The 12,434-nt window shown below is 42.2% G+C and overlaps 1 protein-coding gene across 6 annotated transcripts in view; it reads right to left on the bottom strand.

The window, feature by feature from the left end:
- arhgap17a (Rho GTPase activating protein 17a) overlaps nt 1-12,434 on the bottom strand; it is a 30,066-nt gene that overhangs the window by 13,186 nt on the left and 4,446 nt on the right. For 5 of the 6 annotated variants that reach the window (XR_004612089.1, XR_004612088.1, XM_034569796.1 and 2 more), the window contains exons 2-7: nt 7,293-7,332; nt 2,332-2,436; nt 2,078-2,110; nt 1,519-1,595; nt 771-882; nt 45-121 (exon numbers count right to left, since the gene is read on the bottom strand). Coding sequence is in view for 4 of the 6 variants with exons in the window: in XM_034569796.1 (XP_034425687.1) it covers nt 45-121; nt 771-882; nt 1,519-1,595; nt 2,078-2,110; nt 2,332-2,436; nt 7,293-7,332 (444 nt within the window). In the remaining 2 variants the exon portion in view is untranslated. The remainder of the gene's footprint in view (nt 1-44; nt 122-770; nt 883-1,518; nt 1,596-2,077; nt 2,111-2,331; nt 2,437-7,292; nt 7,333-12,434) is intronic. The other variant, XM_034569797.1, reaches the window with a different exon arrangement.

A 12,434-nucleotide genomic window follows, 5' to 3' on the forward strand; every position in this document is an offset into this window, starting at 1 on the left:
ATTATGTGGACTTGTGTTAAAAGGTAAGCGGTGATGAGACGGACCTTGCTCTGGCAGAATCGTAGTCCAGCACTAACTTGGCCAGCTGTTTCCTCTGCTTCAGGATGTTGGGGATGTCCACCTAAGAAAATTAGACCCGAAACATGTTGAGCAGGCCTAAAAAGTAATTTGGGTGATAAAGACCTGGCAAACAATGTTTTTTCTCTTCCTGAGTGACTAAGATTTTTCTGCTGATTAGCCAGTTAAATCATAAATATCAAATTTATTTTGGTTTGTTTAGCAGGTGACAACAATGTAATTTATACTAAAATGGCACAAAAGAATCACATCAATCACAGCATACCTGTGAATCTCGTTCCTGGCTCTTTCCAAACAAAACAGTTTTTAGGTACAAAGAAATCAATGTCTATAAGCCAGCAGTTGTGTAATGTTTCGGGAAACTTCGTAGTCTTTAAGTTATTGTGTTAAGCTAATATTGCGACGGAATGAGTTAGTTTTGTTTTGACTTTTACTTTTACTCCTACCTCACGGGCTCATGTTACTAAATCTAACCAATATGGGAAACATGTGACTTTTGCCCAAATCTCCATTTCTTCTGCAAGTGGACGGTTAATACCCGAAAGAGACCCAACTCATCTCTTTTAGTACGATTTAGACCAAAAACGGATGTAACGGCTATTTAAACAAGCAAACAAGCTGTAAATGTGTTATTAAATATTTAAACTTGTGTTCCGCTGTGGTTGTGTCCACAAGTAGTGAGGTTTCCTGACCTCTGCTAGCTGGCTGAGTGGATCCAGAACGTCCTTCTCTATCTGCAGCTCGTGTTGCATCAATTCTGATGCCAGACGATTCTCTGCCTCCCCGCACACTTCCATCATCTTCCTGTTAATGCACACACCCGAACAAAGAGAGAGAAGAGTGTTAAAATCACAACATACTCATATTCATGCCTCACTATCGTATCAGCACTATGAGGTTAGGATGTGAGGTTCTCTGGAAACAGTGCAATGACACGTCACCTCATCTTTACAACACAGAAGGAGCTCAGTCTGGGCCACTAGTTCTATCTCTGTTCTCAATCAATAACTGAAAGCAAAACCAAGTCACTGTAATCTTATCATTTCTTGCTGCGCACGTCCAGGAGCACATAGTGATGAGATTTAGGCTTAGGTTTTTCAAGCAATAAAACCTCTGAGCCTTAAAATAAAACCATACAGTATGACAGCAGACAGACTGACTTACTTTCTCTTCCTCTTAACTTCCAGACAGACACATGTCTGCCGTGTCAATTTCTAGAACCTCAACTAGAAACTGCCTCTCTGTCACAATGAATGATTTGACCATCACCAAAGGGAACTGCTGAAAGTCCCGTCAACTCAAAACAAAACTGGGCAGATTGCACGGCCTGAATACTCGGCCTTGAAATTCACACTCTCTGGGGTGCATCTGCTCCTTTTAGCAACAGTTGCCATGGACAAGGAACTGGATGTGCTGTACGTCAATCAATCACCTACTCACCCTATCAAGGAGTCTTCTCCCAGTTGGTTTCCACCTTCCACCATCGCTTGGGACAGAGCTGTCAGAGGAAGCTTTTTCTGTGTGTGTGTGTACGTGTGTGGCAGAGGGATAGAGGAAGCCAGAGATAAGACTTATATTGAGACATAGACACAAAGCTACCCATTTCTATACAGTAACTTCAGTGTGCAATGGAAAACCCACCAAGGACATTCCATTGAGGAGCACAACAGTAAATTCACAGAGTCAGGAAGAGGAAGAGAGCTTTCAGAGCAAAAGGAGGAAAATACGGATGTTAAATGGTACTTAAGGTGCAAACTAGGGAAGGAAGACATCTATCAAATGACAGCACTCACACCTCTTTTTTTTTTTCCCTTTTAAAATTAGACAGTTTATATTTGTGCAAAAACATTTATGACTCTTCAACATCCTGTTTTTTATACCAGAAAACCCCAAAGGAAAAAGTGTCATGCATTGTGAATAAAGATGACAGATGTCTGAATGGGAAATGGAGCGAGTGGTGCCGAGGACCAGAGAGTGGAATAAGTAATCAGTCCTTTACCTGACCATTTCCTGTATAGAGGCGTGGTACGGACTGTAGTGCATTTTTGATTGATGTGGGGTAGAAAACACAAAAAAGAAATCACTGAGGGCCTACTGTGGATACTTTGTCGTCATTTTTACTGTAAACAGTGAAAACTCAAAATTCATGTGGAGGGTGGTGTTAAAAGATTGTGTTATTACACATCACATCCACAACAGCTCATAACCTGCAGCAATAAAAATGTTTTATTGGAAAATTATTTTATGTCTTACATGTCTCTTCTCTGCGTCTGCACCGATGTGTCCCTGTAGACACGACACCATCCTCTTGTGCGTGTTGTGGGACACCACCCGCACCAACTCCATGCGCCGTTCGATCTGCACATAACCAAAGATGTGAGAGCATAAATATCTTCTGAATGTCAGAACTCAAGTCATCCCCCATTTAGATTGAAATCTTTCTAAGTTGCATTTGGTTGAAGAAATGTGAAAAACACAGTAACTTGTAAGGATAAACAAGAACAGGGTAACTGAATTGTAGGTTGGTAAGAATAGCCTCTGTTTGGTCTTAACAGAGAGTTCAGAGATGGAGCTGTGAAGGCTAGCTAAATTACTGCCAACAAAGAAACATCAAATTAAAAGCCATACTCTGAGGGGGAGTTTGTGAAGACGTGGTGAAGACTGCAGAAATTGTGCGCCCCAACAATCGACAGGCCTTTGGAAGTGTTAGAGGTTATTAGGTCATAGCTTTGCTAGTCGAGATTGGCTCCAGCTCCCCCTCAAAAAAAGGATAAGCGGTACAGATAAAGACGGTTGGATTTACTAGTCAAGCTGTCTTCAGATCAAAATAGTCTGTATGTGGCCCATGAACTACATTGAGTTGGACATCCCTGTTCTACGCTAATGAAAACATGGTGAAAACATAGCTCTGAATATTATATTCAAGTTCTGTTAACAGATCCCAAATCTTACACACTGTCTGTAATCTCATCAACACCATTAACTTGTCTCCATCCTACAACAGTGAAACTACACCCTTGAGATTTCATTTTCAGCTGCCTTGGAGGCATCACGGGTCAAAGTATAAACATGATTGATAAGGCTTGTCCCTTCAGAACAATGCTGATTTGTTATCTTTCAAACAGATGACTCATCGGAAGTGTCTCTATAGCAACAGCCACTGGGTTGTGACAGAGAGCGACGGGCTCTTTGGTCTTAAAAAAGGCCTTCTTGATTACACAGGCTTTCTCCTGTCCGCTAGCCGGACTACACAGATCCACTCTGTGCTTTACGGGTGACAACATATAATACTGTCATTGATGGGGGGCGCAGCTATTCTGGCTTAAGGACAGAGGCCAACTGAAGCTTTGCAGGATGACTATTCACTGTCCTAGTCATGCCAGGTGCCTGACAGTCAGTGTAAACATTAGGCTGACTGTCACCAACCTATGAAAAGAGCTGATGATTGCAAGTTACTGTTCGTCTACTTAGTAGTCTGGAGCCCGATGATGTTAAGAACTGGTTTAGTCTCGTGGGAAAATCAGCAGTGGGCTGCATGTAACAGAACAGGTGTGTCTTGTGCTTTTTTGAAAATAGAAAAATGTGATCTGACAAACTAAATCACGAGCCTGGAAGTGTCTCAAAGACACAAACATGTACGCAGGAGCTGGGACAAACAAGGGTGCAAAAACAAATGGGTACACTGAGGTCTGGAGGGCAAAGCGGGCAGGAACGGAGTCAGAAAAATACAGAGGGAGGATCAACCGAATACCAGACAATTGTGTTCCAAAAACAGAAAGGAGTCGGAACTCAGGAATTCCAGAGCAGATATCCGCCTCTGTTTTCCCTCCCACTGTTCTCGCGCTCTTACGTCATTCCTGACCCATGGTGGCCCCCGGCATTCCAAAAACAGCTGGGTTAAATACAAACTTACCAAAAAAAGAAACGCACACACTCTGCTTACACAGGCTATAGGCCTGTGAAAACTGCTTAGACTCAGTCCAGTGAGTACCAGGCACAAAACAAGCAGGGATTCCCCTCCTTGCACTCTAACAGGGACGTACTTCCTGTGTGGGTGTATTGGAAGTGTTTTGGTTGCATGGCACCAGGGAAACTGCAGTGTTCTTCCTTTCATTGTAACTAATTTGGCTTGGATACACAATGCGTTGCACTAAAAAAATAAAATACACGGAGGAGTGGAAGAACCTGAGCAGAACCAAAAGATGGGTGTGGTTTTCCACTCGCTATGTGATGAGGTCAACAGCTGGTCAATCCCATGACGCGTCATAGAGCAGGGAATCCCAGTGCTAAGTAGGACAGAAGTGGAATAAAGACAGAGAAGGTGTGTCTGTGCCCCAGTGTTTGTTTACTGGTTCCTAAGAGAAAGGATGTTAACATGTCTGGACAAGTCCAGAATGAACAGAAATAACAGCACATGACGCAGTAAGGGGCAAGTTATTTTAGTGAGCCATCAATGAACAAAATATTCTTTGTTTCCATTAGGAATATAACACATTAGTGTTTAAAGCGCCTGGTTGCTACCTTGTAAAATGTCCTCAACTATTACAGCGGAGTATTTCTGTGGCTGCTATGTAGAGGAGAGGCAAGGATAGGACAGCTGGCACAAGAATGCTGAGTAGCGCATTGGCGTCGTGAACATGACAGAATCAAGGGTGAGGGAACAAAATTTATAACTCACTGGTCACAAAGAGGTGTTGGTCAGTCCAAAGACATGCAGATTGAGGATAAGGTTGATGCGAGATTCTAAATTGACTGAAGGTGTGAATGTGAGTGTGAATGGATGTCTGTATATGTTGGCCCTGTCCAGAGTGTAATCTGACCAATAGCCATCAATAAATAAAGTTGTCTAAAAAGGAAAAGCTGGTGCATGTGGCCCTCGCAGGAAGTGCCTGCCTGCGTGTACCCTGGCCATACTCTCACTGCGGATGACCATTCTTCACAAGCCAAGGCATACACCGCTGACGCAGAGACAATAGCCAGAAGTTAGCGAGTGAATCACGAAAACATGCCAGCTTCGAGCAGTTGTCAGGCAAAGCGCGTTCATAGGGGTGAAGCTTCGACGAGAGGGCAGATGGGAAGGGGGTGGGATGTATCAGTTGCATTTTTTTCAAAGTGTAGCCTGCTCTTGCTAGCTTTCCCAGGCTCATCCAACCACAACTTTAACTGCTACAGAAGAAATAGGAAGTTGGAGGCTGATTGAAAGTGAATGCATTGAATTAAAAAAATATATTTTAGCATCAAAGTTTATAAAATATTCAAAGATGGGCTTCTCAATAATTAAGGGATGAAAAGAGCTTTTCTGTCTTAAGTGACACAGCCATCTCTGGAATGAAGGGGTCAAGTGATCGCTCACTCCCTTTTCCTTTATCAGACAGCAGTGTCCCTGTGAAGTGAGAGAGCTCACAGAGTCATGACGGACGATTTCCAGACAGGGGCCGAAAACAATCGCGTCTTTGAGGAACAGTGAAAGTCAACTGTCAGACAGAATATAACATCCTCTCTTCACTGAAAAATCACCCCGAGAGGTTAGTCACTGCTGTCTGCTTGGGCACTTGTGTTACACCAACTCATGCTGGCTCTAAATTTAACACCAGTGTGTGTGTTCTAGCTGTCACTCACATGTGTTTTATGCACTGGCTACAAAAGAAGGTGGGGACAGGAATAAGAAGAATAGAGGGTGTTTTCAGCGGGTGACGTTAAGCCAGCTGAGTTTGTTTGAACACCGATGATCCCTCGCATTCACACGCAAAGACAATCGTGACAGGAATGTCTTTGCTGAGCAGCCAGCGTTTCGTCTCAACCCCACCTGCTGTCTGCGCCTGACATATTTCCGCTGGGGAAATACTTGCACCAGCAGCTTTCACACATAGAGCTTCTCCACAGCGTGTCAGCAGCAGACCTGAGAGTTTACAACACAAGTGCCACTCCAGGTGAATTCACTCTATAGCAATCTTCAACCAGAGAGGGAGAAATAAACAGTGACATCAGCTGCTGCTTGGTTGGTAGAGTCAGACTGATATGTTTTTTAGGGGAGGTGCGGATTTCCATATTAGGAAGAGAAACATTTCTGATACCAATAATCTTAAAGTTTTCATATCAGTGCATGTCAGCAAACATAAACACTGATATAGATAAATCTGTTGGGTTCTATTGTACTTTGTCAGCATATGGTCCGGCAGCTCTTCAAGCTTCAATCAGACCATTAAATGTTCAAGTCAATATGAAACCAAAACTAAATTCTGCATGTCCTCATTGTTTTTGTTTTCTGTGTCCAACCCTGACCAGTCACACTATAATATTAAAGACAAGATCATGTAGACTTAAAGATTAGTTTCAAGGGAAAGAAGAACAGGTTCGAAGAAGAGAAAACTTCAGAGCCAAATATGGACTGAATCACCATGAATGTATGAATCACTAACCAAGATGGCTGTTAATTATATGTCTGAAGCTGCAGATTATTATTGAGGGAAGACATGTAACTCTCAGTGTGAAATGAAGAGTGACATTTTACAAGCTTTTCATTCCAACTGCATCAAGGCTCCTCGATGATTAATACACCAACAAGCCAAGGGGTGGGGACTAATAAGTGAAATGGCCTGAATTGTCTGGAAATGTCAAGTGAGAAAGAAAACATGAGCCCTCAATGATATATGATGCCAGCATGTGAGAGTAAATTAACTGAAGCCATGCACCAAAGAGGATCAGTGCCTGCATAAATGTGAAAACTTAATAACACCAGTTGGAATATGCATCTTAAAAAATTAAACATGATTTAAAACATACTTTTTTTGCATTCTACTTTGTAGAAATGACTGAAACCAGAGCTGTTACTGGAATTGAATTCAAAATCTTTGTACCGTGATTACACAATCATGAAGAGATCCAACCAGACTCACAAATACTGATCCTGGATGTTCTCCAGGTTCTTCTGTGTAAAGCCACATGAGTTGGTTCATTTAATTCTGCACAGGCATGGGCACAGGCACTTTCTATTTACTACCTGCATTTGTGCACTGTGGATGAAAAACTATAATACTGAATTGTGCTTCATGCACGTCCCTCTTTCTTCCAAAGTTTGCCCATGTCAGACTACTTCAAACTCTGTCAAATGAGCTGTTTTGACTGCAAAGGGATGTAGAGTGCAGCCACTGCCAAACAGACGCTTAACAGTGATCAGGGCTGGTCACAGCTCTACAGTCAGGTTTATGAGTTACCTGTAGGAGGTCATCACTGAGGACTTCTGTTTTCTCCGCTCTGTGGGTGAGAAAAAACAACAGAGAGCATACAGATTAGCAGTGACACACAACAATACAAGATAAGCAGATTACTAATGCTCTGTCAATGTGAAAATATCTGCCAATGCTCCTGAAAGACTGGTTTCCACACTGACATTTAACTCTTTAACAGTGCCAGGTATTGACTTGTGCGTCCGTGGGAATGCTTGAGGAGAGGGTGGGTCTATTTGTTTTGCTGCCATGGCACAACAAGGCTGGTATCCAGTGCTGGAGGCCAAGGCCAAACATGACTCTCTTCAGGCCACAGCAGCAGTCAGTCTGCATGAAGCTAAATCGGACAATAAACAGATTCAGCTAAATGAGACAGAGTCACACAGGAGCCGTGTTTCTGCTGCATAAACATGCTTTGATTTCCTTAAGCCGTAGCTAGCCAGGCTCACCATGTCGTGCGTAGCCACACAGCCCTGCTCTGCCTGAGCCTATTAATAGTGATCTAATAGTTGGATTTGAGGAGGTCAGACAGATTAGATTCACTTAAAGGGAGAAGGCTGGGAAACACAGACTCAGCTCTTGCTGCTTATCAACACCATCACAGGTTGGTGGCTTCTGTGGCTACAGGGAAGAGCAGGCAACACTACAGGCAGAAGGTCAATGACTGCAGTCAGCTGGGGTGCGCCGACTTAAGAGATAGACTCATTTAGCAAAGATGCAATGACTGGGTTGTACTTTACTTGCAGAAAGACACTTAAACACGTGCTCTTTGTTGATTTAGCAGGTACAGAGGTTATATTATGACGCAAATCCATCAAGTTATGCAAATACTTTCATGCAAATTAGTTGTAAGAGACAGTTCAAATATTTTATTGGTTTGTTTATCCATAATATAATCTCTGAAACGTTTGCATTACTGATATGATACCAGTGCTATTGTGCCAAAATTTTAAATCATTTTTTGGGTAAAATTATTTCCTGGACTGCTGTAAAGCTAAAAATTTAGACATTTAAAGCTTAGCTAAAAGAATAATATCTCAAACAGGATTCTTGGTTTAAACATGCATTGAAATCAAGGGACGCAAAAATGAAAAACAAAGAGAAAACAAATATCTCCTGGTGAAAAAGCGGTTACACACACGTGGAAGACAACAACAAAGATGTCAAGATGTCGAGTTTGTGGTGATAAGAGCTGACGACGATGTCGGGTGCTGTAAACATGATCAGGTGAGCTCTGCAGCGGAGTTAATACTTCCTGCATCCACCTCTCGCTGCGTTGTGCATGTGTGAAAGGTAAACTCTAGGTAACCTCCAGACCCAATTCTCCAGCAGGTCATGTCTGAATTTACAGAGATCCTCTTGGCTTTATGAATGTCTAACAGGCCTTTTATCTTTAAGCCAAAATGACTATAAATTCATCTAAAAATATGAGGTTAAGATTTGGTTAAATGAACTTGAAGTGAGCAAGTCCCTTACAGATACAGTCCTGCAACACTTCAGCGCCTGAAACCTTATATGTACAGAGGATTTATGCCTTCGTTCACACTATTTTTCCATGTTTTCACTTTCATGTGACTAAAACTTGTCAAACACTTTCTTTAGTTACACCCAATAGGAGGATGATGATGGTAATATTGCTTGTGATGCGTGTCTAGCCAATGTAAAATCTCAACTGAAGGAACCTGTAGACAGTGACTCGCTGGGCCCTCCTCCAAAAGCTGCTTTCTATGCACTATAGTAACCTTGTCACAGCTGCTTTCAATTATAACACAGAGGCAGGGAGCAGGGAGAAACAGAGACTGACAGACAGCCGATGATCGTATGGGGGTTAGAAGGAAAGAAATACAAATAGACATTTTGGGGGTGGGGGGGATCGGAGACTCCTAAAAGTGCCAAGCCAGAATAATCTAGAGGCTGGAGATGAACGGAAAGAGTTTCTCTGGAGGAGAGCCACAGCCAAGATGGTGAGGTCACACATGCAACAGGCCACAGAAACCTACAGACAAGGCTCCCAGCTTGGAAGCTATGAACAAAAGTGAGGCACACACACACATTGTGATACACACATGCACAACGTGATTATAAAGCTGCAGTATGGAATCCATGTTCTGGTGTAAGTCTACAAGCTGAAGAGCTCTTCATGTGGTCCTGTAGAGGTGAACTTAACCAGTGTGTTCGTCAATTAGACTTTCATGAAAACAGGCCTAGAGATCACACACACGCCTGTGCACATTGCTCATTAAGTTTGTGTGCGCACATATGACTTAACCTCCCCCACAAGTTCGGTTTGCAACTTTACCTAATGTCCAGAGGGATTGTAATATACTACAGGATACATGCATACAGGAATATGCCAAGAAAACTGATGTAATACTTAATGCAGCTTATGCTGCAGTGTGACACAAAAAAACCCCAAAACATTTACTCACATTTTTTCCCACCACCACTTTACATCTGCTCCACTTAATGACCTCTCATGAGCTGAATCTATTCAAAACAGCAAAGGAAACCAGACTAAACTGTATACATGCAAAGAGTACAAATACAAAAGCTCGACAGGGGATCCAGCTCTATTTATTGACTCTGCTTGCTGCAGCTGATGTGAGCAAGAAAACCTTGGAAGGGGAGATATCTGCAAATACAGCCCTAACCTGGCAGTAAGTGCATGATCAGAGGGCATGTGAACACTAAGGGTTGTTGGCCTCCATAAAAGCAACACTTGTGCAAACCAACCCGAACAAGCACAGTGTCACAGAGGAGAAAGAAAAAGGCTGTGCACAGGCTGCGCAGAGGAGAAACAACAACAAAACAACAATTGTTTTGCCTGCATCAGCTGACCTAGGAGTGAATAGAGCTAACCCCACCGAGCCTCAATGAAGCAGGAGCCTTTGGAGGAAAGTGTGTCACTGTTCGCCGCATGTGATTTCTTAACTAGGAGAGATCCTCCCCGCACAGCCGTGACCACTAGTTCAGAAGGGTAACCATGACGATCTACTATCAAAGCGGAAGGGGGGCAGTAAGCGAATACTGCAGCCATACGCACAAAAGAGCGGCTGTTACAGGCCACTCGACACAATCAGCGGGGCTGGGGAGGAGGGAGGGTCGGCCTCCTCTCGCTGCAACAGTTGGCAGCTTAAGGCATAAAGTAATGGATACTGGAGCCAGATAAAAGAGAGCCGGGAGGATAACTGAGTGACTCGGCCCATACAACCTCGCTTATGTGGCTGATTATATGACTTGTTATGTTAACGTTAGACCTGGGCAAGACAGACTTTTATAGATTGATGCTAACCTGTACCATTGCTTCCTTCCTGGCAGATATTTATATCCCAATATTGTGACTCTTAAGTAATTAGGCAATATTTAAGCATTCAGCATTGTTTAGTGCTGAAATGATGGTTAATTTTAATTAATGAATTGATCATTTTGTCTATAAAATGTTAGAAAATAGTTAGAAAGAGAAATGGCATCTTAACATTTTCATTGCTGGAGCCAAAAAATATTGAACATATTTACTTGAAAACCGATTCAAATAATTTTGTCAATTATCAAAATTGTGGCAGGTTAATTTCCTTCTTATCAGCTTATTGATTAAACAACTAATCTCTTTTGCTCAAGTGTGGTCACTGCTCCTTTTAAGTCCAGCATTACTCAATGTTTGACACTTTTGTTTTAAAACTTAATCATGCCTAATAAGTCTATTTACATTTGTCAGTCTTCCCAAATCATAATTATATACCAGCAGAAATTACTTAAACAAACACGCCGAACTAGTTTATCCCTAGCAGCACCGCAACGCGCCTCATTGTCCCTGCGGCACTGGCCTGGTCAGACGCACGGGAAACACCCAGAGTCACCTATCCTCCTCAACAGTGACATTTTGTTCTTTGTGTCTTTTCAGCTCGACTCCCTTTCAAATTAATCCATGACTTCCAAGTACAATAGATCTGCATCAGATTGCATAACGCCGAGCCAATAGCGCCATTGTTGTTGTATATAATATAATATAATATGAGAAAGGATTATATAATACAGCTGTTTATAATGCCAGTGAATGATTAACTGTGAGAAAGGAGAAAAGCTCATGTGCTCTGTTACTTCATTACTACACTTGCATTGCAGGGGGTGAATTTGTAACCATTTGTGATTTTGTTGACACTGCTGAGCTACAGGACAGGGCTCATGTAGTTTAGAGAGTCAGTCAGTTGTGATGAGCTCATCATTGACTGACTGAAGTAACGCTGGTGTTGCTTAACAACCACCTTACTGACCCAGATAAACTCAAAGTAATGCAGCAATTACACAAATGTGGGGTGTGACATATTAGGGTTGCCCAAAGGAAATTGGTTACTTGAGGTGAAAAGGGCCAGGCTGCATATTTTACTTTGTTCTTTTTCCAACCAGGAAGTTAATACTCACAGCTAATAATTAACCTGGAACATAACCATAACACAAAAGTATTCATTCATTCATTAATAAGAATAATATCATATTTTAAAAAAAACAATTTTTCTGATGTTAGCAGCTGGACTCTCCCCTCCACTATAAAGCACCGCACTGTGACAAAAGTGTCGCACTGAAATATTTTTGAAATGTTTGCAACCAAACAACAGTGATTTCTACGAGCTGTTGGTGAAGCTAGTAGAAGAGAGAATGAGCCAAGTTACTGCTCCAGTGCCCCAAATAGACTCAGATTATACTGTTTTACTGGTTCAGTTTCATGCCTTAGGTCACACGGGTTTACGGCCCATTCCTTCACTCTACAGTATCTTTTACCTTTGAACCGTCCTTTATTAGCAGCTTCTGTGCACATTCCTTGATCATGTGACTCAGTGACTGAAACACTTATCTAAACAGTCACAGGTGATGTCAATATCCCAAGAAAAACTGAGAAAAACCACTTGTGCGGTGCCAAATTCTGCCCTGTGTCTGTGGAGCATTGTTGTTTTAGCTTATCTTAATACAGCTGGTGGTTATAGTCTATAAAACTGAATTCCTGTATTTTCTCATTTAAAAGGTGTTACTATCACTATCAAACACGCATTTATGGAGCCGATAGCTCATGGAAATTATCTTCCACAAAGAGATAAATATCCTAACCATGTTCCCTGGCATGAATCGCATGCTGTT

This window comes from Hippoglossus hippoglossus, chromosome 19 (genome assembly GCF_009819705.1).
Source record: "Hippoglossus hippoglossus isolate fHipHip1 chromosome 19, fHipHip1.pri, whole genome shotgun sequence".
Lineage (NCBI taxonomy): Eukaryota > Metazoa > Chordata > Actinopteri > Pleuronectiformes > Pleuronectidae > Hippoglossus > Hippoglossus hippoglossus.